Here is a 23,069-nt window from a genome sequence, read left to right as displayed (position 1 = left end):
AAACACCCAAAATTCTCCCAGGAATGTCAGGTCCTTCTGCAAAAGCCCATGAGAGCCACAGGAAGGGGCCTGGGAGCCACGGGAAATCACCGGGATGGGACTGACAGGGACTTGGCACAGCTGTCCCCAGCACAGACCCCAGCCCCGAGCACCTCAATCTTTCCTAACGAGCTGCAGAAGTGATGGAGTCCTTGTGTAAAAGCTTCACCAACACAAAGAGCAGCGCCGAGGGGCTGTGAGTGACACGGGAACTGATTGATGGTAATTGCAGGAGAGGTGAGTTCCGGGCACACAATGACCTGCTTGGCCACAGGGGCTCCTCTGGCCACGAGCTGTCATCGTGCCAAGCACGAGGTCACACTTCCAGGAACCAGGAATGTGGGTCACACTTCAGGGCCTGCTTCCCAAAGCAGAGGAAAAGAAAAGGACACAGGAATCTGGGACAGAACTGCCCCAACCAATCCCCCAGATAATGCTACAGCATGGAAGTGACATCGCTGCAGTGGCTGGGATTGGGATGGCAAAGGGATTCCTCTGGGATTTGGCAGCAGGTAGGATCCTGTCTGCATCTCTTTGTTGATCTTGTAGGGAAAAAGAAAAGTAGAAAGGGTTGAGAGAACTGCACAGACCAAAAGGAATCAGAATCTGAGAGCCCCCAGATTCTTTCATCCACAAGAGGGTTTTGCAGTGATTTAATCACAGCTCACAGACACAGCTATGAGGCAGAAAGGTCAGAATGACATTCAGAAATTATTTCTGCTCACTGCTGCTCTGCCCTCACCATGTCAGCCCCAATCCCTTCACAGCCCCCTGAGCAAGGCTCCGCTCTTTGTGGCCTCCACAGTACCTGAGCCAGGGTTAAACTGATAACAACACCTCTGTGCTGTGTGTGACAGGGCAGCAGAGATCACAGCCCTGCCCTGGGGGCCGCCAGCATCACGAAGAGCTGGCTGATGGCACAAAGGAGCCTTTCCTCGTGCTCAACAAAGCCTTCTCCTCTCCCCAGCTTCCTCAGGGACAGCTGGCAACATGCACGGCTGCCCTGCTGAGTCTTTACATGGGTCAGACCTGACGTGGCCTGTTCAGGGTCCTGGAACACCTTCCTATTCCAGCAAAATGTCCAGGAGGACTGAGCAGGTTGGATGCCACCTCTGACTCTGAGCACTGGAAGGGAAAAGGCCTCCAGCAGCACCGGCAGCTCCCCCTAGCCCAGAGAGGGTGCTGGGTGAGACACAGGCCCAGGTGGATCACACAGAGAAGTCCATGTTGGTCACCTACCAGCCCATCTGCTGGACACAGCGTCCCTGCTAAGGCCGTGGAGACACCTTTCCAGAGCGTGGTAGATCCTGTCCTCTGTGCACGTGGTGTGCTGCATTTTAATTCATCTCCTGCATCAAAGGGGAAAGAAGGAGAAGAGTTAATAACGCCCTTGATGGCTCCAGGGGTCACTGGCAACGGTCACAAGCCCACCCCAAGTGGCCACGGAAGGCTGCAGAACCATCCCCTTGTTGCCACACAAACAGGAAGGAAAGCTCCATGTGCCTTTGTGGCAATGGTGGAAAACTCCAAGGGGACATGAGGGGACTGGGAAATGATGGGAAATGGTGGCTGCAGCCGTCACACCCAACCTCTCCTCCAGGGCCCAGGGTGCGTCCTGAACCTTGGCTGGCACAGATTGTGCTGGGGAGGAAGGTTTTATCCCACCCAACCTATATCCATCCATCTGGGATGCCAGGAACAGCAACTTCCCAGGGGCACTGCTCCCATGTTCCTGAACAGCTCCCATGCTCCTGACCGTCAGCAAGCACAGCTGACCTGGTGGACATTTCCTCCTCCCCTGCAGCCCTGCAGACCCTGGGGCTGGTGTCCCCCTCTCCAAGGCACAGAGATGGGTCCATCCCACATATTCTTTGCCTCTTGTTTAGAAGCAACACAAATGCTCAAAAATAATTGAGTAAGAAGAAATAAAAGCTGCCAATGCTGCAGAACCACCTGCAAGGCCACCCTGGACAGCACCCACGCCACACACCCACATAATTCCCAAAGATATCCTAAAATGCTCCACTCTCTGCTCATTTGGCCAGCATTTTGTGCCAGTTCCCAGCAGAGGCTTTTCCCACCCAGCCCTGCCCCAGAGCCGCTGTGACCTCGGCAGAGGCTCCACGGCCCTCCCTGCCCCGTGGCCTTGGCAGCTCCCTCAAAAGGGCTCAGGAAAGCTGTGCCTGGCTGCTGAAGCTCCCTGGGAGCACAGGGAGCCACCTCCAGCCCTGCCCCTGCACTGGAGAGAAGCCAGCAGCTCCCCCAAGGTGAGAGCAAGCACACCGTGAGCACTGCTGAGCTGCCCAGCCTGTGCTTCACCCCTTCGACCCAGGCTCCTCTCGTGTGCCACTGCCAAAGCCTGGAACTGGCTCTGCAGCAGAACTTTTATCTGTGCCTGGTGCAAGGAACACTGAGGAACACTCTGGTACCACGTGGAGGAGCAGGGAAATCACAGCCCAGCACCTCGGTCACGCTTGTGGCAGGAGAAGGGCAGTGAGAGCCCAGAGTGACTCACGGACACCTCTGCAACACCCGGCTCAAAACACAGTTCAGTCCTCGAGGGGAGCACCACACAGCAACCCCACCATCCCTTCCCTCATGTCCTGGCACACAACAGGCAGGGAATTTAAAATAAAATACACCCCAGACTTTGCCATAACCTTCAAACCACAGAACGCACTCTTTGGGTGGTTTTCCCTGCTGTGCCACAGACCACACGTGAACCTGAACCTCCTCTGCCAGGGCAGTGCTTATGGAAGCATTTTCTGTGGGAAAGGCCTCGCTTTGTCCACCACAAGGCAGCAGAAACTCTGCAACCTTTTCTGATGTCTCCTCCTTGCCACCCACGCTGAGCACAATGACAGGGCAGGGGACAGCTCTGGAGAGCATAATCTGACTTTCAGGAGCCCTGTTGAACATCTTGAGAACACCAAGAAAAACAAGAGCAGAGGTCAAGGGTTTGGAAAATGCTTTGCTTTTTATGAGGGTGTTGAGCACCTCGACATGACACCACCCCAGGGATGGCACAGCCCTCTCCACACAGCAGGGACAGCCTCTGGCTTTGAGAGCCCCAAGTCCTCAGAGAAACCCATCTGCCTCAAGGTTGTGCCCCATTTTCAACAGATGCCCAACAATTCCCAGCGCCAGGGCTCAGGGCAAGGTTGAATTCATCCCCTCTGAAGGTGTGAGTGCCTGGAAGGGCAATTTATAATAATTAATTTATAATAATTTTCTAAAAAAAAATAAAAATACACTGATTAAAGTGAGTGAGAAAAGGCCCAGCACACCAAAGCTCAGCTTGGGAAGTATCCTAAGATTATTTGTGAAATTGTCCTTGCATGGGTGCCAGATCCTTGGGGAATTTCCATCCAAGATTGCTTAGTTAAAGAGGCTTCATTCATCTCTCTGGGCCACAAAGGTGAACAGACAAATATTTCTGTTAATTAACACCAAACCAGTAAACATTTCCCCCTTGGTGGGAAGTGGGAATTTGCTGACCACTGGTTTTAGATTTTCCCATGTCCTGCTTGAAGGAAAAAAAAAAATCAAATAAAGAAATAAAGAAAAAAAATATTAAATAGTATGAAAAATAATTAGCAACAAACAAAGTCTTTTCCTGCTGAGCTGTGAAGCCTGAGGTCACGGGAAGCCCTTGGGTAATCTCAGCTCCCTGGCAGGGACTTTTCATTCAGCTGGGACCCACTGGGGTTTCCCCACTTGCCTTTAGTGCCCTGGGACCTTCCCCTTCCAGGGCTTTTCTGCTGCTCAGGACTCGTGTCCAGGAGGTCCCTCAGCAGCCAAGGTGACAGCAGCAGCAGCAGCTCTGGCACGGCTGGGACAGGGCACAGAGCTGCCTTGCCTGTCCCATCTTCGACACTCAAAGGACTTCTCTGAGCTCCTCCTGCAGAGGCAGAGCCCAGGACAGCCCCCAGGAGATGAGAACAGAGGGAAGAGCTTGAAGATCCAAAATTAAGGTGTGAAGAGGATCAGACCCCCCTTGCAGGATGCCTCTGACCCCCCCAGCAGAGCAAATTCCTGGAGCCAGCACCTCAGGCAGCAAATGCTCCAAAACCTGGAATGTCAGGTCCCAGGCAGGAACAGAACAAGCTGAGATCTCCCCTCCCACAGCAAATCCCAGCAGCATCTCCGAGGGACTCCGAGGGAGGAAAGCACCTGACAAAGACCTTTCCAGAGGGAATCCTGCAGCAGGGAAGTGCCACTGCAGCCCCGGCACTGGGGACAGCCCGCAGGTACTCTTGCCCTTTCCTGCCCGGATTGCTCTGGGGCTGAGCATCCTGAGGAAACAGAGAGGGAAAACAAAGCCCTGGGGCCTTGGGAGCAGCTCTGAATGCTCTGCCCAGGTATGGGGACAGTGGCAGCAGCTGGAGGGACACAGATTCCTTGCCTGGGCTGCTGCCAGGATGTGCTCCAGCACCTGCATTTATGCTGCTGGAGGGCTTTGGGCCCAGGGGGGACCAGAACAAGCCTGATGAGGCTGAAGGAAACAGGAGCTTGGGTTGATGCTGCGCCAAAAGGAAAATCACTTAATTTGGTTTAAAGCAAAGGGACCCCACCCAGAGATTTTTTCAAGGTAAGATCCTGATACAAGCTCCGCAGAAAGGTCATAAACTCCTCTGAGCTCCACCTCAGCTTTCTGCCTCCTCCAGTTCATCCTCCAAAGGGGCAGGACAGGAGCCTTGGGAGACTCATCCTCACTGCAGAGGGAGAGCTGGATTTGGAGCAGTGCCCTGGGCACAGAGCCATGCCAGGCAGGGCAGCAGCACGTGCCTGGTGCCCGCTCCTCCCGTGGAACTGCTCTTCTTAGATTACAGAGGAAAATCCTGGCTTCAGCTGTTTGTGTGCAAGATTTTACTGCCTCCCCTCCACCCCATGCAGGAGCCAAAGATAGAAACCCAGAGCGAGGGAGGGAGCAGCTGGAGGAAGCCTTTGTAGAACACGGGGCAGTGCGGGGAGAAAGCTGCGATTTTCAAGAAAAGCTTCAGCCTCAGCGTTCATCAGGCAGGCGAGAGCTCTGCACGGAATGGAGATGAGGGCGATAAGATGTTCGCTCAAACCACACAAAGGCAGGGTAGCAGGAGATCCAGGAGGCTGCTGGTTTGACAAACATCCTCTCAGGGCGCCTGCAGAGCAGGCTGTGCCCTCCAAACCCACGAACCTTGTAGGGCTGTGTTCCCATCCCACTGAGCGGGGCAGAGGCTGCTGTGATGCTGAGGACACACCGAGCCATGGCAGGGACAGGACAGTCACTCCTTGGGCTCCAACCCTTGCTCCACGGAGCCCCCACTCCCTGAACTAACAGGGAAGAGGCAGCAGAGGAGGAACACAGAGAATCTCTTCCAAAGAGCAGTTTAGGCAGTGATTTCATCTTAAAGCAGAAGATGAAACTCCTGCCACAAGAAGAAAATCGAATTCTGGAATAACAAGAGAACCTGTGCCTGCAGGATAACGGTGCTGAGGGGCAGGAATGACACAGGACATCCCATTGCTCACAGGAGGAAGCTAAATCCTGAGTTACTAGTGGGAAATGGTGTTTTGGGAAGAGAGGAGGTACCTGGCAGCTCCCTTGAGAGAAAAAAAGGGACCAAGCCCTACCCAGGCAGCCTTTCTGAACTGCAAAGCCTCATTTACACCAAAAAAAGTTAGAATTGGAGAATTTTTAAAGAGCCACAACTGCAGAGCTCCCTCAGAGCCAGAGATCACCCCCTGCTCTCGCTGTCTCTGAGCACTGGGCTGAAGGAGGGGCTCCCACCACGGGGCAGGGATGGCAGCGAACGTGCAAAGTGCTTTTGGAGTCCCTGAGCATCAAACAGCATTTACAGAGCGTGACACGACAGGGGCACAGCAGCAGCCAGGATTTACACTCAGGGCTGGCTGCCTGCTCCCCCTGTGCCAGCTGGGCTCCCACAGTGGGCACTGGGGGGCTGGGGACATCCTTGGCAACAGTGCTGGAAGGGGTGATGAGCCCAGCTCTAGGAACTGAAAGGTAACCTGTGATTTATCCAAGCTGCCAGCAGTACAGTCACACAGCTCTGTGAGCCACGTCCTGCTGCTCAGCTCCTGTGGGGGACGCCCACCACGGGCACTGTGCCCTGCCTGTCCCTCTGCACCAAAGGCAACACCCCAGCAGCAGCCAGCTCAGGGCTGAGGGCTGAGCCAGCACAGATCTACACCCTCAGAGCTGCTTTGCACAAAGAAGCCCAAACTAACGCACAATTCCCGCTGCCATGAGCAGATGGGGAGGCACCTTCTGTGGGAAGGCACAACCGTGCCTTCCATGGCCAGGGCACAGAGATTCCTGTCAGACAGTGGGGAAGTGAAGCCTGACCTAAGAACTGCACATGTGTGGTCAGTTCTGCTGCTGCTCTGTCTGCTGGGCTGACCATGGCCACGCAGCACCAGGATGTGGCAGAGAGATCTGCAGTCAGAGGGGGAAGGTCTCCAACTTAGGAAAGAGCTTCAAAACAATCTGCAACCAAAGGATGGATCATCACCCAAACAAGGGACAAACAACAGCTAGGAAAGGCAGAAGGAAGAGAAGTGCTCTGCCTGAGGTGAGCAGCCTCTGGTCACCAACCAGCAAACCCACACTAAAGGCATCAAACCAGCTGAAGTCTGGAGGTGGGGAGAACTGTGTGCCCTGGGTGCCAGACAGGGGCGAAATCCCAAATCCAGACATGGTCTCACCCCAGACCAGGCAGGATTGACTCTTCTCGCTCAGGGTCTCTCAGGGAGGGGAGAAGCCAGTAAGCTCTGAGAGGCAGCGAGACCCAGGCAGGGCGAGAAGGGGACAGGGGACAGCAGAGCCGCACGCATGTGACACCAGCAGCGCTCAGCACCGCGGTGTAACCCCAAACAATGCCACCCAAAAGCCCCAAATCCCCTGCCCGCAGCCAGGGGAGGGGTGACCCTGCTGTGGGACCAGCCCGAGCTGCAGAGGGGAGAGGCTGCCAGGGCTCAGAGCTCGAGCCATCAGCAGCACTTTTATCACCCCAGCCTCTCCCCACAGAGCCCAGCCTTGGGATCAGAGCAGGAAACCCACAGCAGGCTCAGAAAAGCCCAAGACGAGTCAGCCCCACTCAAAGCCCTCCAGCCAAACCTTTGGTGTCACTGCAAAGGGGAGTTATCCAATGGGATCTCCCGAATTCCAGCCCCAAAATTACCTGCGTTAGCAGCCAGAGCTCAAGGCTGGGCTTGGGAGGTGAAGGGTCTGTCAACGCCAAAAAAATAAACCCAAGAGGTGCAAATAAACAGCAACAGCTCCAGAGAGTAACTGCCTTTGTTTGGGGGATTTGGAGACAAAGGTTCCACTGAAAGAAAGGAAAAAAATCCAAAATATCGGGAGCAGGGTCCCAGCACTGCCCACCTCAGCTGCCCTTTGCTCTGGGATGTGCCATCCTCGAGCTGATGAAATCCCAGAGATGTTGCTGGAGCATCAGGAACAGGACTCACACCACTCCCAGGGTGAAACAAGCCTGTGGGGGCTCCCAGCATCATGAACTTGCTGCCAAGGAGACACCTTTGCCACATCCTTCCTGCAGGTCAGCACAGGAGGAGGCCTCAGGAGCAGCCTTGGTGATAACGGAGATGCTTGACCTGAAATTTGGGACTGAGTCATCCCAAGGGTGTGCAACCAAAGCAGCAAACTGAATCACAGGAGAAGCAGAACCAGGACTGCAAGAGACTCAGCAGAAAGAACAAAATAATCCCAGAAACTGTTCTGAGGTGAGGGAATTCCTCAGTGAATGAAGAGGATGTCAAAAAAATTAATCTGCCTGGAGGGTACACAAGGAGAGATGTGGAGTCCCTCAAGGAGTCAGAACATAACCTTGCAACTCATCATTTCAAAACAGTTTGTCCTCATCTGACTGTGATTCAAAAAGCAAAAATCAAGCCAAAAAAAATGAAACTTCTCGCTTGTGATCAAAGGTGACATTTTGCTCCACACACCAGTTTAGACTCACATGGCAAAGAGCAAGCCCCCAGCAGGCCAGCTCTCCCTGGGACCAGCTAGGAGAATTGGTGCCCAGGTGGGAACCTGCCCCCAGGGACGTTCCTGTGCTGGTTTGCCCTTCTGCAGCATCCCTGAGACATCTGAAATCTGGAGCTCTAACTGTACTCCTGTGTCTCCAGAACTCCCAGTCACTGCCACTCATTTCCACTCCCTGTAGAAACACTCGTGGCTTCCTGGGATCAGGGACAAAGCATTAACCCTAAGGGCAGGTGAAACACCTGGATCAGAGTGGGGAACTTCCCTGCAGCTGCCCCTGCACAGGAGCAGAATTCCTGCCCTGGCCAGTGCCCTGAGCAGAGCCCGGGCAGGGGCTGAAGTCTCTTCCCTAGGGATATTCCAGAGGTGCTCTGGGTTGTTCCTGCTGGAGATGAGCCACCGGGATCCCAAGGGCACCTTAAACCCTGAGCATTTCCCCCTCAGAGCTGCTATAAAATCCAGTCACCAGAATTATCCTGTGCTTGTCTCAGCTTTTCCACCTTTTCTATTTTAACCTGCAGAACTCACAGCTCAGCTCACACCTGGATTCAGCTGAGCACTCGGGACCAGTTCTGGGAGGTTTTTCAACACTTAATTTTTTAAAAATAGAAACAGCTTGGGCAAAGCGAGGTCACTGTCCCAGCACAGAGGGAGGCTCAAGGCACATCCACACTTCCCACCTCAGCTCTCCTGGGCTGGCAGTAACTCATTCCCCATCTCACTTACCTCCGGGGAGACCTCACGTTATTTCTGTGCTTTTTAACTTCAGAATGTGAACCCAGAACAGCTGAGGTTATTCTGCCGGAGTCCAGGCTGCTGGCTCCCAGCTGCAGCTCCCGGCTCGCCCCCAGCAGGGATCAAAGGCTCTGCGAGCTGACAGGGGTCACCTCCCGGCAAGTCCAGCTCCCTCTGGGAATACGCTGCACTCTCCCAATTAGCAGGGGAGGTGTAAAGAGGCGGCTAATTAGCCGGCCTGGCCCCCGTGCTATCAGGGCAGGCAGCTAGCGGCAATGCGCGGGGGATCAGCGCTCGCTGCTGCTCCTGCGTGGGTACAACACAGAGCGCTCTCGCTCACAGCTCTGAGACACCTCACAGATACTTCTGCTCTCCTCCCCCAGCTCCAAAACTCCTTCCAGGAACCACAGCAGCTCTGTCCCGCACACCCTGCCGGGCAGCGCTTGAGCAGCTTTGTTTGTGCATAAACATGGAAAAGTGGGATCAGTGACTTGCCCGTGGTGTTCCGGGGATGAGGAGCTCCTCCAGCCTGGGGGGTTATCCTAAAGCTCTGTGTTTCACAGAGTTTGTTGGGTTTTTTCCCTCCCCCAGGTGGATCTGTAACTCAGCAGTGCTGGGAGCAGCCTCCAGCGTGTCCCAGTGCCCAAGAAGGGGTGACAAGGCCCCAGCACTGGCCACCCTCCTGGACTGCTCAGCCCCTACACCGAGACAGCACAAGCTGGTGCTGCCCAGTGCTCCCAAGAGGGAACCACAAGTCCACAATCAAAGCCCAGCATTCAGTGAGACCTCTCTGTGTCTCAGTTTCCCTCCAACAGGGGCTGCAGAGGCTCCTGCTCAGCACAGTTCCCCAGCTACAAAGCAGTGGCAGGTAAAGATGAACCAGAACTTTCCTTCATCCTCTCACTTTTATCTCCTATTGTAACCTTCCCAATCTCATTTATAAACCTGGCAAAAGGCAAAGCTGGCAGAGCAGGTCATGCCAAGAAAGCATTTTTATAATGCATAAAAACATCCTCATACTTCACCGAGGTTATTTCTAACCCACAAGAACCACTTGCCTTAACCAAGATATCCTGCACCCAGCACGGTACCCAGGCACCATCCTCAAACTCGAGCAGCAAAACAATGACACACAGCCAGAACTGCCCATGCAGCAGCAAATTGCAGAAATAAAGCTACACATGAGAAAACCATGTGTTCCCAGCAGCAGTGCAAGCAGGGGAGCTGTGGATTTGACCACTGGGACCAGAACTGCCTTGGAACTGGGTTGTTTTTATTTTTTTAAACCCTAAATTTCTAAGAAACAAAATACAGAACTGCCTTGCCCAGACTCTTGCTGCTGCAGCAAGCACTCAGCTCAGTAAATCTAATTAATGAGCCAGGAAAAGTGTCACTCGTTTGCTAACTACTGCACCCAGGGCTGCCAAACAGACAGATAAAGGATTTAGCTGGAGCCTATTCCAGCCAAAGGAGCTGGGAACCTGGCAGGGAGAGCAGGAGATTAGAGGGGGCTGAAAAGAAAAGGAGAGGAGGGGGAAAGAAAAAAAAATATCCCGCTAGATTAGCACTTTGCAAATGCAAGCATGTAAATCAGCTTAGGTTTGATATAATGCCACCCTTGTGAGCATCTGGGCACAGCAGCGCACAGGGCCCGGCTGAGCTCGGCTTTATTTGGGCTCGGGAGTCCCACGCCAGCAGCTCCCTGACAAAAACAGCAGTTTTGTTTTTACCAGCTCTGGAAGTTCGCACAGGAAGCCAATTAGGGGAGACCTGGGAACAGAGGAAGATTCATAATTGCAATTAAGGCTTCAAAGTGCTGATCCCAAGCGCGGCCATTACAGATCAAGCTGGGGGAGGGAAAAAACCAACAAACTCTTTGAAACATTGGGATACCCCCCAAGCTGGAAGAGCTCCTCAGCCCCAGAAAGAGGCAGCACCTGGCAGAGAAGGACTCAGCTCTGAGGGGCCCACACAGGACCAGGAGATTTGGGGTTAATCTGCATCGAAGGGATCCAACGTCTGTCCCTTACTGCTGCTCCTTCATCCACACTCCTTCATCCCATCCCATCCACAGATGTCCTCATGGCTCTGGCCCCAGCCATGGATCTGCTGCTCAACCGTGCCGCTGGCAGGAGAAAGGGTTGAGAAAAGCTGAGAAAAGGAAACTCACCCAAGGTGTCAGGGCCACTCCCTGGAGATGTGGGGAGAGCACAGAGCAGCTGTAGCAGCTCCTGTGCCACTCAGGACAGCTCCACTCTGCCCGTGCCTGCTGCCAGCCCTCACAGACACTTCCCTGTGCTGACACCTCCTCTCCTCACAGGCTCCCAGCTTTCTCTGCAGCCCCTCCCAGCATCTCAGAACAGCTGGAGAACACAGCAGGCTGCTGTGGGACCCCAGAGCCCACGGGGACAAGGTGACCTCCCCCAGTCACCTCCATCCACAGCACGTCCCAAACCGCTGCTGCTCTCCCCCACGGGTCCAACTCCTCCTCTCCCTCCTCAGCTGCCCTGGGGAGTTGCTCAGGGAGGCTCAAAATCTGTGGTGTGACCTTGGAAAGTCCTTTGTGTCTCTGGAAATACACTGGCTCTGGGTTTTTTTGCATAAACTACTCACCCTGGGATGTTTTGCCCTAGTGCTGAGCACTCAGGGCTTGGTAATCAAATTAGGTCAAAGAAAATCCCAGCCAAAAGCCCAGCAGCCTCAGTGGGAAGAGCCAAGAGCATCCCCATGGGCATAGCCCGGCCAAGGGCTCTCCCTCCCGAGCAGCACAAGAGAATCACCTCCAAGTGGGAATTCTCCTGTGGAAATCAGCAGCACTCCATGAGATCCAAACCAGCCCATGGGCAAGCAAGGACATGGGATGGTGGTTCCCAAGGGTGGAAAAGCGGGAGCAGCCCCCCATCCTCTGGCTCTCCTGACACTCTAAGACTTCCCAGATGAGAAGGAAGCCCCAGGCTGGGATCTGAATCCATCCCCACGCAGATCCCCCTCCCCAGGGACACGGTTTCCAAGACCAACCCACACTTCCGCAATTTCAGAGATCCTCTTCCCCCACCTTCCGCGTGCTGTGCCAAAAGGAGAAGTGCTCTGAGCCAGGGGGAAGTTGTGGCACCCTTTCCTATTTGGGAGGAGGATTTCAGGCTCCTGCCACATCCGAGGGCAGCAGCTCTGGCCACGCTGCGCAATGGGGCTGGCACTGCAGAGGGCCCTGCCTTGGGGCAAAGCAGTTCCAGGAACCTCAACAGTCGTGAGCAAGAAAATACAGAAATAAAGCCCACACACAAATGGTGTGGGCAGAAATAACCAGGCTGTCCCTGGCACTCTCCAGGCTGTCAGATACCCCAGCAGGGCACATGGCCAGGGAGGGCTGGGCACCAAGGCACAGGAAAGCAGCTCCAGGGCCCAGCAAGGACTCTGAGCTCCCCTGAACCATGGCACACGTGGGTAAGCTGGGCTCAGGAAATCCTGGGTGCTGGAGCAGAGCCAGAGCCAAGAGATCCACTCCTCCCTGTGTGTTCATGGAGCTGGATCTTCCCACCTGGTTGCTGAAAGAACAGCACCATCGTGACCAGCTGCTGCCAAGAACAGAAGGAAAGGCTCTTCCCACCACCCATCACCAGAGTTTGCTCCATTTGCTCAGCATGAGGGCTCTGGATGGCAGACTCATGGATCACGCCTTTCCTTGCAGCCATCAAAGCCTGGATTTCTGCTGCTACAATGGAAATTCATCCCCATTTAGCGAAAGATCTCTTGCCTCCCTTCCCCAAGGGGTTTAAGCCCCATTACCAGAAGCTCTCTCCAGCACACCTAAAAGTGGCTCAGCCCTTAACACATTCACTATTCACAAGTTCCTTCTGTAGCCAGAGAGGCATCTCGAGGTATTTTCAGAGGGAATTTCCATGAGCACTGGAATTACAGTGCATTAATTAGCAGGAAGAGCATCCCAACAGACACCAGGTCAGACCACACACACTCAGAATTTATACCTCATTGGGAATTACTGAGGGAACAGATCTGCCACCTCCAAGGGCTTCCATCCTCCCTGAAAAACGAGGAAAATTGACTTTCTCAGCTGGACCAAGTCATCAGAGACAGCAGAGCTCACTGGGGGCTCTACAGACAGGTGGAGAAGGAAACTCAAGGCCCTTGTCCAGCCCTGATAGTCTGGGGCAGAGCCAGAGGGAAGAAATAAGGGCTGGTGAATATTTGCTCTTCTGGGATAAACCACAAAGAAAACTTGGCTGCATTTGGTATCAGTGGCCATTTATTCTCCTCACAAACAATGCAGCCTCAGCCTTTCAGATGGGGCAGCCTGAATCTGAGGGATGGAGTTGCCTGTGTGAAAGGCCTGGTAAGATCAGAGAGAGTTTTAAGTTCGTAGGTCACATGGACAGGCAGATTCACCTTCCTGAGCCATTTAGGTCTCTCCTGAGGTAGTTCATGCCCTGGCCAGCCTCTCCTGTCCCACTGGGTACAAATTACCGGCAAGGAGGTGTGGGGCAGGTCAGGCTGGGACGTGGCTTCCCACAGCTCCCACTGCAGCAGAGCACGAGGAGCTGCAGCCCAGAGCAACAGCCCCAGAGGAGCAGCTCAGGTTCCATCATTGCTGAGCACCACAGCCCCACCACAGGAGGGGATTCAGCAGGAAAACCCAGTTCCCCTCCAAAAACTCCCCAGAGCGCTCAGAGAGGGAGAAACCACTGCAGGGGTCAAGTTGAGGCTCACCAGCAGCTAAAGAAGGAAACTGCCCCTGCTGGCCTACAAAATTCTGATCTTGACAAGGATTCAGTTGAATTCAGCTGTCCAGGGCTGGCTGTGGGTGGTCAGGAGCACTGTGCTCCCTAAGGAGTTTGTGGATAGCGTGCTTTGGGTTGGAAGGGACCCTGTCATCTTTGTGAACTTCTGCCCAGCCAACAGCACACGAGGCACAGCAGCCAGCACTCCTGGTGTCCCGTTCCTTGCAACGTCAGCAAGGCCAGAAACCTCAGGGTTATCATCCTAAACCCCAAGAAATGATGGAGTTGGAGCAAGGGGGAAAACCAATAACTCATGCAGTGGCCTTGGAGCACCCCATCAGCTCCTCGCTCTGCTGGGGAGCTCCGTGCTGGCTCCAGGTCTGTCCAGGGACAGGAGTCATTGCCTCCAACTTTACCTATGCAAAACTGAGGTGATCAAACAAATTATCATCTCCAGACACAGAGCACCTGCTGTGGAGGGCAGCTCACCCCAGCCAGCTGGAATTCCTCTTCAGGGCAGTCTAAGTGGAATCTTTAGGCCTTTTAGGCCATCCCCAAGCAAGACAGCTCCCATCCTTACTCTCCTGAGCTGCTTCCCACCCGCACAACAGGAATAATCCCACTTCCTTTCTTTGCCAGCAGTTGCACAACCAAATGTTTCAAAGCCCATAAGAAGCTCAGATAATGCAATTATGGGAACATGGAAATTGCAGCCAGGCTTAGTTTGGGTTTTATTTCTTTCATGCCCAAATCCAGTTCATATCAAACAAAAGTGGAGCCCAGCATTTGTACAGGTGATTTTGTCTGCTGAGGACCCTCAGGATTCCTTGCTAGAATTCCACCTCCAGGAAGCCAGGTGCAAAATCTGAGTGCCACAGGTCAGAATGAGCAGCCTTCCAACAATCACCACTCTAAAAACCTCTGCTCCAAGTGATTGCCACCTTTGAAGGTGGAGTGTGCACTTTAAACCTTCCTGAGGTCGAGTTTTGGCAGGTATTTCACTGATGAGTGAAACAGAGAGCTGATAATGCAGAAAACACAAATTAAAGAAAATAAAGGCATCATTATTTAGTCATTTGGAGCACCTGAGGGGTGGCAACAAACAACCAGGGACATCAACAGCCTGGAATGTGTGGGACAGGGCAGCACAGGTCTCATTTCCACAGCCAGGATGCATTGGCTCTTCAGCCAAGAGCAAAATTCCCATCAGCTCTGGCAGGACCAGGCACAAAACCACACCTGAGCTTATTCAAAAACTCCCTGTTCCTCTAACCAAGCACCTCCCAGCCCTCCTGGAGGGAGATTTACCTCCCACCCACCCTGCCAAGGCTCCTTCAGGACCAGCTCCAGGGAGCTCAGCAGTTGTGTTCAAGTGGGATTTGGAGGCAGAGGAACGGGCAAGGCTCCAGCACCCGAGTGCCCACGGAGGATCTTGGCTGAGAGCTGCAGTCACTGCCTCTCCTCTCAAGTCAACTCCTTTTTCAATCATTTTTTTACAAGGAAAAGTTAGGCAGAGCTTCCCCTAAAACAGACAAAACCCAACCACAACATAATTTGAGTGATTTGGGATGAAACCATCATCCTCTCTTGTCATCCTGGTGATGAACTTCTCATCATAAGATTTCTGATCAGACACCTGCTCCAGGGCCTTGGGCACTTCCAGGGATCCAGGCACCCTGTGCCAAGGTCTGCCCACCCTCACTGGGCTCTGTGAGTTTGGCAAAACTCAGCCAGGGTGAGAGCAGTCTCTTTTTAACTCCTCAAAAACCCCAAGGCCAACAGAAATGACACAGATCTGATGTGAGTAAGAGCAACCCAGTTTTATAGCTCGGTTTTCAGAGAGGAAATGCTCTTGTTCCTGGCAGCAATTCTGAAAACCCCTGGCCACATGATGCAAGTGTTAATTTTGGCCTCTGCCAGTCATTGTCACCACAGTGAAGGCTGAAGTTCTGCCCAGCATCACAGCCAATTCCTGGCTCCAAGTGAAATCCCATGAGGATTTAGGCTGGGGACAGCTGTGGTGTGGTCACGGCCTGACAGGAGCAGAGTGTCACCAGCAGGGTGTGGGGGAAGCCCCAGGGCTCCTCTCTGGGGATGGTGGAAGTTCAGCACAGGAGTTCCTGTGTGTCACCAGAGAGAAGGGGTGGGGGAAAACAAAAAATTCAGCAAGCACATCATTTAGAGGGGAAAAAATGGTGTTTCCCAAAGTACAGCAGCAGCCCAAGCTGTTCCTGCTGAGAAGGAACTGAAGGACACAGCAGTGCCCAGTGATTCCTCCCAACACTCCCCAGGGACAGGGCACAAGGGGATGTCCCTGCTGGGAGGGGGGTCTGTGGTCACTCACCCAGGGTAAAAGTCCATTTTGAGCTGTTTCCATGCTCAGCAGGAGAGCCTCCCAAAAGCCGGTGGGACACCTGGGCCTGGGGTCCATGCCCACACAGCCTCAGTGCTGAGCTCCTCCCATCAACTCCTGGCAGCTGAAGATGCTCCAAGGAAGGGTTTGGGTCAGGAGGGCACCCAGCACCTCCTGTTGCAGGCACGGGCCCTGTGCCACGTTTGCTGCAGCAGCTGCCCTGTCCGAGGGGCCTGGGGAAAATCCCTGCTCCCCTGCAGGTCACATCTGGGTGGCACTGTCACGTTTGGGGCAGCACTGAGCAAAGGGAAACCCCAATACTGCGACAGCAGGAAAGCTTCTCATCACCCACTCTGCATTCCACCGAGCCAGCGCTTTCCTGCGCCTCTCCAAGCCCTCCCCAAGATTTCCTGCACCCCACAAATGTCCTGTGGCTCCTTCCTCCGCTAGCCTGGCTCATAGGGAGGGGTGCTGGGTTGGGACTGTTGCGTTTTTTCTGTTGAAAAAACATCTCCCAGCCTGAAGAGGGGCAGGAACCATCCCAGCAAGGTGGCACAAGGGTCCCTCCCAGAGGGGACCCCAATCCCTGCCCCACTGCCTTCCCCTTGCAGCTCCCTCATGATGCAGGAGGGGAGAGTTGATCCTAATTCCTTCTGGCTGTTTGGAAAAACAAGTTTACACGTGAGATTTCAATTGGCTCTGTCTCTGCTTAACTCCTCCAGCTGTGAAACAAAGTAAGTGAGAGACAAAGCCCTACAAACAAGCAGCGTGACCATTTCTGAGGGCTTTTTGTGAGCTCTAATGCCAAACCCACTAAACAGATTAACTTCCAGCATAAACAAGCAAGTAAATCTTTCCCCCAAGGCCCTGTGTATCCAAAGGAAGCTTTAGAAGTTGCTTCCTGCCATTGTGGAGGCCCTGCTGGGAACCCAGGAGCCTTTTCAGTCCCTGGTTTGGTTGCCCAAACCCTTCAGCCTGCTCCCAGCACCTCTGGCTGCAGCTCCACAAAGGACAGAGGATGGCAGGGACGTTTTCAGCAGTCCCCATCACCCTCAGGACAAGGCTGGGATTCCCAAACCTGACAGGAGGGTGCAAGCCCCACGTGGAGTGGCACAGCCACAGCATCCCCATCACAGTGTAGGGAAGAAGGGAAGTCTCCAAGGGACAGCCCAAGGAGAGGGCATGGCCAGGCCCAGCAGGCTTCATCCCCTGAGCTCCCTCAAACAGCCAGGGCAGCATCCACACATCTTTGTGAGGGGGAACAATGAGCCCAGAGCCTGAAACCTTTCCAAAGGCCGTGTTCCCCTCTGGGAAGCAGCAGGCTCAGTGCTGGAGGCCATTCCCGTGTCCCAGGCGTGCTGGGCTTGCAGAGATGAAGTGGGACAGGCAGCACAAAGGGAAGGTGCTGGCACTGGGGAGGCTGGGGCAGTCCCACCACAGTCCAAGCCCCTGGGCTGTCCTTGCCTGAGGGCAGGGCCCTGAGCTGGACCATCCCTTGAGCTGGCCTTGTACAGCCAGAGCTACATCCCTGGCAGCCCAAAAATCCATGGAGAGCACAAGGCAAGAGGTGCCCCCTTCTCCACATGGAGAACCCATCCATGACTCTCCATCCCCTCTCCCCAGCTCAGGGACTGGATCTGAAGGTGACGCCACAGCCAAAAGTGACACCGAGAGTGACCCAGCTCTGAAGAGCCTCCAGCCAGGCTGGCACAGCCCTCACCTCAGAGCAAGCTCCCAAGTCCCTCCAAGCACCCACCACAGGAGCAGGGAGCTCAGCACATGAATTCCAGCCTCCAGGTCCTCCCAGGATGGGCTGGAGCATCCTGGCACAGGTGCTTTTCTCCCAAAAAGAGAAAAGTCTTTCCCAGTCCAGCCCTGCTCTGGGAGCTGAGCTGACAGTCACTGTAAACACCCCATTTCCAAAGGCGGGTCCCTTCATCCCAAAGCATCACCCTCATGGTGGGGCTCTGGTTGGAGCCCACCTGGGACAGGTGGGAGGGTGTTTAACCCTCACCTGGGGCAGGCAGGAGGGTGTTTAACCCTCACTATCCTCCATCACTTCTAAACTCAGCACCAGGGTGTGGCAGCTCAGGACCATGGGGTTTCCAGGCTCTGGGTCATAAAAGTGGGTTTGCAACCATTCCTCCACACCCTGCAGTTCCCTGAGGGAGCAGCATCAGAGCAGATCAGCCTGGGGACAATCCCCAATTAATGATTACCCCTTGGGAAACATTAACCTTGACGGCTTTGATTGCAACCCAGCTAAGTGATGCCTCGGGCAGGATCGCCACAGCTGGACAAGAAGCAGCAGAGGTCTCTCCCAGGCTGGAATTCCCTCATTCCCACTGCAAAGCCTCCACACCTGAGAGATGCTGTGACTCCTCCAGGCAGCTGCACACTCATATGTATCCATTTATGAGCTTTATCAACACAAAGACACCGAGAATGAAGAAACATTAGCGAAGTTTCACGTGTACAGACTGCCAGGAACAATGAGAAAAGGGAAATGCCACCTGAAAGGATGGGAGCTTGTTTGCCGAGAAGCCTCTGTGCTGAAGGGTTTAAATAGACACAGAGCAAGGGGGGAAGCAGCTGAAAGGGGAAGCGTTTCATCCTAATTTGAGACAACAAAGAATGGGCCTTTGTGGAAGGGATGAAAAACACTTCTGCAGGCTCAGGGCAGCCTTTCCCAAAGCGTGCACACAGCAGCCGTGCCCCATCCACACCGCCCTGCACTGGAACCGGTGAACACGGGAGTGAAAACACCCCGGAGTTCAGAACACACAAACCCTCCATCACAGGACCCAGTCGTGGCAAATTCCTCCCCCGGCAGCTGCTTAGGGCAGTCACAAGATGAGGGTGAAGCTGAGCCCTTCCTGCTCAGACACAGCAGCCGCGAGCAGCGTGACACGGGCCCTGTGCCCCGCAGCCCCAGCACATGGGCTGCTCATGCCAGCTCTGCTCACTTCTGCTTCAACCCACCCCAAAACAAGCACCGGCAGCGTTTGGGGAGTGCCCCAGCTGCTCTCAGCCCAGGCACTGTGGGGATTTCGAGCAATGAAAAACAGCATTTGAGGGGAAGCCAAGGCCCAGCCCCAACCCTCTTACAAATAGAAACAGAGCCCCTGCAGCACCCAGTCATTGATAATTATCACTGGTAATTGCCATTGATAATTGTCACTGTTAATTAATTGTCACTGATAATTGTAACTGGTAATTAATTGTCACAGCTCCACGGCACCGCCCCACGCAGCCAGGGAGCGCTTTGCTATTCCCGGTTTAACTCAGCCAGCGGCTCACGCTCACATCTGCGGGCCAGAACGTTCTCCCAGGCGGGCACAGGTGCGGCGGCAGCCCCGGAGCCGTGCCCGGGCACCCCGATCTTCCAGCCCCGTTCCGGGAAGCGCAGCCCAGCTGCGAGCGCTGAGCTACAGCTGTCCCGGCAGCTCCGGCCTCCAGGCTCGGCTTTACCAAGCCAGGGACTGAATCTGGGTGAGCTCTCAGCCGCTGTAGGTTCGACCAGCTGAGGAGAAACCAGCCCAGCCTCAGGCTCTAAACGCCGGCACCACGCTCCCGGAGCATCGCTCTGCTCCAGACGCACATCTGCCATCCCCGCCAGGAATTCCTGCTGCGCCAGGGAGCCCGGCAGCCACAAGCTGAAGTTGCTTTATTTTCTTCTCTTTTTTTGGTTTTTTTGGTTTTTTTTCCAGTCGCAGAGCTTGAAATCAGAGATGAACAAGTCTGAAGGAGCTCCTGCCTGGCCTCTCATGTATTCCAGATGCACATGCTCCAATCGCCGCTTGCCAAACAGGATACGAGGCGCAAGGAAATAAAGCATTTTATCTTCAAGCTTTTCCAAGAGGGTATTAGAAACAATGGGGAGGAAATACAAAATTAACACTAGAGAAGAGCAATTGGAAGTGCCCTTGCTAGGCTGTTCTTCATTACAAGGCTGCCTATTCAGCGGCTTTCATTAGGAAAATCACATCGCAGAGCCATTCCCAACAGTGTCCCTATTTCCTAATTAGGCTTCGCCAAAGAGCTGCATCTCTCAGTTCCCGCCCGGCACACAATCACAACAATTACCATTTCATTGCACCCGGCCGCCGAAAACACCGCAATTAAAGCATCTGAGGAGTCACACGGGCGCGTCAGCAGGGAGACAAGTTCTCACGTCGTGCTAATTGGCGGCCAAAGACGGATCAGAAGGACGGGAACGGCGGGGTTTGGTCACCGTGCTGGGAAAGGCGCTCGGGAGCTGCGGCCGCTCCCCGGGCTCCCACCCAGGAGGCCGCGGACGGGGCTCGGTGCCAGCGGGGAGAGCTGGTGACAGGTCCTGTCCGCCCCTCCGGATCCTCGGGAATATCCTTGGATCACACCCCCGTCGCCAAACAGCCCTGGGTGGGTCACCTGGAGCCCTCGGTGATGGCTTTGGATGGGTGGGACCCTGTCCTCACACCGGATCTGAGAGACGGGACAAGGATGGGGAGTCCTGAGCCTCTGAGGGAAGCGAAAGCAAAGGAGAGAGGAGGGAAGGAGCTGCAGAGCCTGGATTGCATCCACAGCTCCCGTTTTCCTCCAAGCAGTGACATTTCCAGCCCGAACCAGCAAAGCACAGAGCTGCAATGACGGCAGCCCTGCAAAGCCCAGGGATTTGGGGGGTAGAGCTTCCATAAAAACCTCATCTTCCCTCCCCATCCTCTCACCTGGAAGTTCAAACCGCTGCTGGGAGCAGAGACAAAAGAAGCCTCTCACTGCTAAAAACCACCTGGAGCACTCACCTGATCACTTTCCCCTGACACCCTCAGGCACAATTTTCCACTTGCAGAGGAGTAATGCAAAATTGGGCAGCCCTGCCATGCTCAGCAGGTACCCAAAAACGAGAAGTTGAAACTACTCCAGGGTGAGCTGCAGTATGGTAAAGTCCCTGTGCCACGCTGGGGTGTCCCTGGTCCCTAGCAGAAGCAGAGCACTGATTTTAGCGTCCCTCAGCCCTGGGACTGCTGCAGCACGGGCAGCCCTACCAGAGCAGCTCATCCTGCTGGAGCAGCCACTGCTCCTCTCTGCCAGCACTTGCCACTGCTCTCAGTTCTTCTTTCTCAGTGCAAAACCCACATCTTCATTTTCACCTTCAGCAAAAAGGCACACGGGGTCAGTTTTGGTTTCTGTCCCAGCTGGATGCCCTGGTCTCCATGGGGAGGATGGAAAAGCCAGTGGCACCACCCTACAGCCCAGAGACGTGGGGCTGCCCCTCAGCCAACCAACACCAGCACTCCATATTCTCCTTCTGAAAAGCACCTCCAACACGTCCAACAGGCAGAGGAAAGCCTCTGCCCTGAGCAGGCTGCAGAACCGTCGTGAGCAGGGCAGGGGTGGCCACACAGAGCCAGGGAAGGCAGAACACTGAGCTCTCCCCGCTTCAGTTCAGTGGCACCACATGGCAAGGCTGCAGCTGGCCTTGGCCCACTCTCACATCCCAGCTCCTGCTGGCTCTGCCCAGCTGCTTCCTTCAGAAAGCTGTGGAGCACCCCCAGCATCACCTGAGCCGTCCAGCCTCACGCAGTTACTGTGGCTGAGGGACAGAACCACTGCAACCACTACAGCCGGGCTCTGGCTCCTTATCTTCTCACCTTTCTATATTTGAGCTCTAATCTGAGCAACCCAGAGCTCCAAACCGCTTTGAAACCAGGTTTCGGAAATGCTTTGCAACTCCATCCGAGTTTGTGCCTTGAACAAGAGAAAATAAAACCCAAACACCAAATCAACAGACCTTTCTGACAGCCAGGAAAATGAAAGCCTTGACATCCTGCATAATCCCTGGAGTTTGCAGAGGACTGAGATTTAGAAAATTGACCTAAATGGGAAAACAAAATCAATTGCAGCTGTTCATCATCAGGGCAAGCAGCAGGAGCAGCACCAGCCTGCAGCTGCCTGAGAAGTTTCACTGCACTGGGAGCAGCACAGCCCCGAAACCAGCCCTTGTCGAAGCTAGCGGGTGCTGGGTGACAGCAGCCACATTGTCACAAACATGAAAACAAAGGGCTGAAAGCTCTTTTCTCCCGCTTTCATTAGTGATTTGAATCAGCAGAGCCTTTTCCTCCCTCAGGGCTCACACCTCCAAAGCAGCTCAGCATCCCCTGGGCAAGGCGGGCGCAGGAGGGAGCGGGACCCGAGGCCGGGCTGGGCTCACTGGGTGACACCGGTGACACCGGGAGGCCACAGAAGCACCTGATGGAAGATGCTCCTCGGCTGGCACAACAACCAGCACGGGCTGCTGCAAGAGGCAGCACGGGACTGCCGCGTGTCCAGCCCCCGGTGCCGCAGGGGTGACGCTGCTGAGCTTGTCACATCCCAAACCACATCCTGTTGCCAAAGCAGAGCCTTCCCTGGGGCTGCACCTCAGCCCCTCGGACACCCAGCCGAGGGAGCAGCAGGCGGCTGGTGATCTTTAGGTCCCTTCAGGGAAGGGCTCCTGTCGCAGTGACCGGGGTAAGGTCACCGCCAACCTCTGGGCGGGGGCCGGAGCGCCCCCGGGATTTCCCGGGGACCCCCCCCCCACGGCACGGTGGTCCCTTGGGGCGGGCAGGGCCCCACACCTGGCCCTGAGCAGCAGCTCCGTGGGGCCACGCGGAGGAAAACAAACACGGAGTCCCGAAATGAGTCACAGCAGCCGAGCCGTCCTCACCCGCGGGGTGACATCGGCTCCTCCTGGCCAGGCACGCCCGGCCACGGGCTGCAAGGGCACCCCGAGGGACACGCGGTGAGGGGGGCCCCTTCCAAGGGGAGAAACCCCCACCCCGGGTAGTGACACCCCGCTTAAGAGGAAGCCCGCAGTTACACGGGACCACCACACGACACCGCTCTCTGTCCCCCTCCTGTTACCCCATTTACAGCGAGCCCCCCGCAAACCACACAGCCCCTCCGGGCACGGCGGTGCCCAGCGCACCAAGGCGCCATCCCACGGCTTTCACGGACACCCCGGGAGGGAGCTCTTCCTGCTCAGGCACAGGGTGTACGGAGCCCCCGCCCGGGTCACCCCGGGCTCGGTGTGTGCACGACCTCCCCGTCCCGGTTACAGGGACACCCCGGGCTCGGTGTTTCCCCCCGTCCCGGTCACAGGGACACCCCGGGCTCGGTGTTTCTCCCGTCCCGGTCACAGGGACACCCCGGGCTCGGTGTTTCTCCCGTCCCGGTCACA

General features: G+C 55.1%; 1 protein-coding gene across 6 annotated transcripts in view; it reads right to left on the bottom strand.

Annotated features, from left to right (window-relative positions):
• The window catches only part of PIK3R5 (phosphoinositide-3-kinase regulatory subunit 5), a 36,864-nt gene extending 16,135 nt beyond the window's left edge, over positions 1-20,729 (bottom strand). For 2 of the 6 annotated variants that reach the window (XM_033518705.1, XM_033518708.1), the window contains exons 1-2: positions 10,953-11,500; positions 1,279-1,388 (exon numbers count right to left, since the gene is read on the bottom strand). In XM_033518705.1, the coding sequence (XP_033374596.1) occupies positions 1,279-1,375 (97 nt within the window). In that variant the 5' untranslated portion in view covers positions 1,376-1,388; positions 10,953-11,500. Of the gene's footprint in view, positions 1-1,278; positions 1,389-10,952; positions 11,501-19,957; positions 20,391-20,652 lie in introns of those variants that run through there. The other 4 variants (XM_015645955.3, XM_015645963.3, XM_033518707.1 and 1 more) reach the window with 3 other exon arrangements.
• Positions 20,730-23,069: the final 2,340 nt, after the last annotated feature.

Source organism: Parus major, chromosome 18 (genome assembly GCF_001522545.3).
Source record: "Parus major isolate Abel chromosome 18, Parus_major1.1, whole genome shotgun sequence".
NCBI classification, from domain to species: domain Eukaryota; kingdom Metazoa; phylum Chordata; class Aves; order Passeriformes; family Paridae; genus Parus; species Parus major.
Note: the sequence above shows the minus strand (reverse complement) of the source record. Positions and strands in the feature narration are given on the sequence as shown.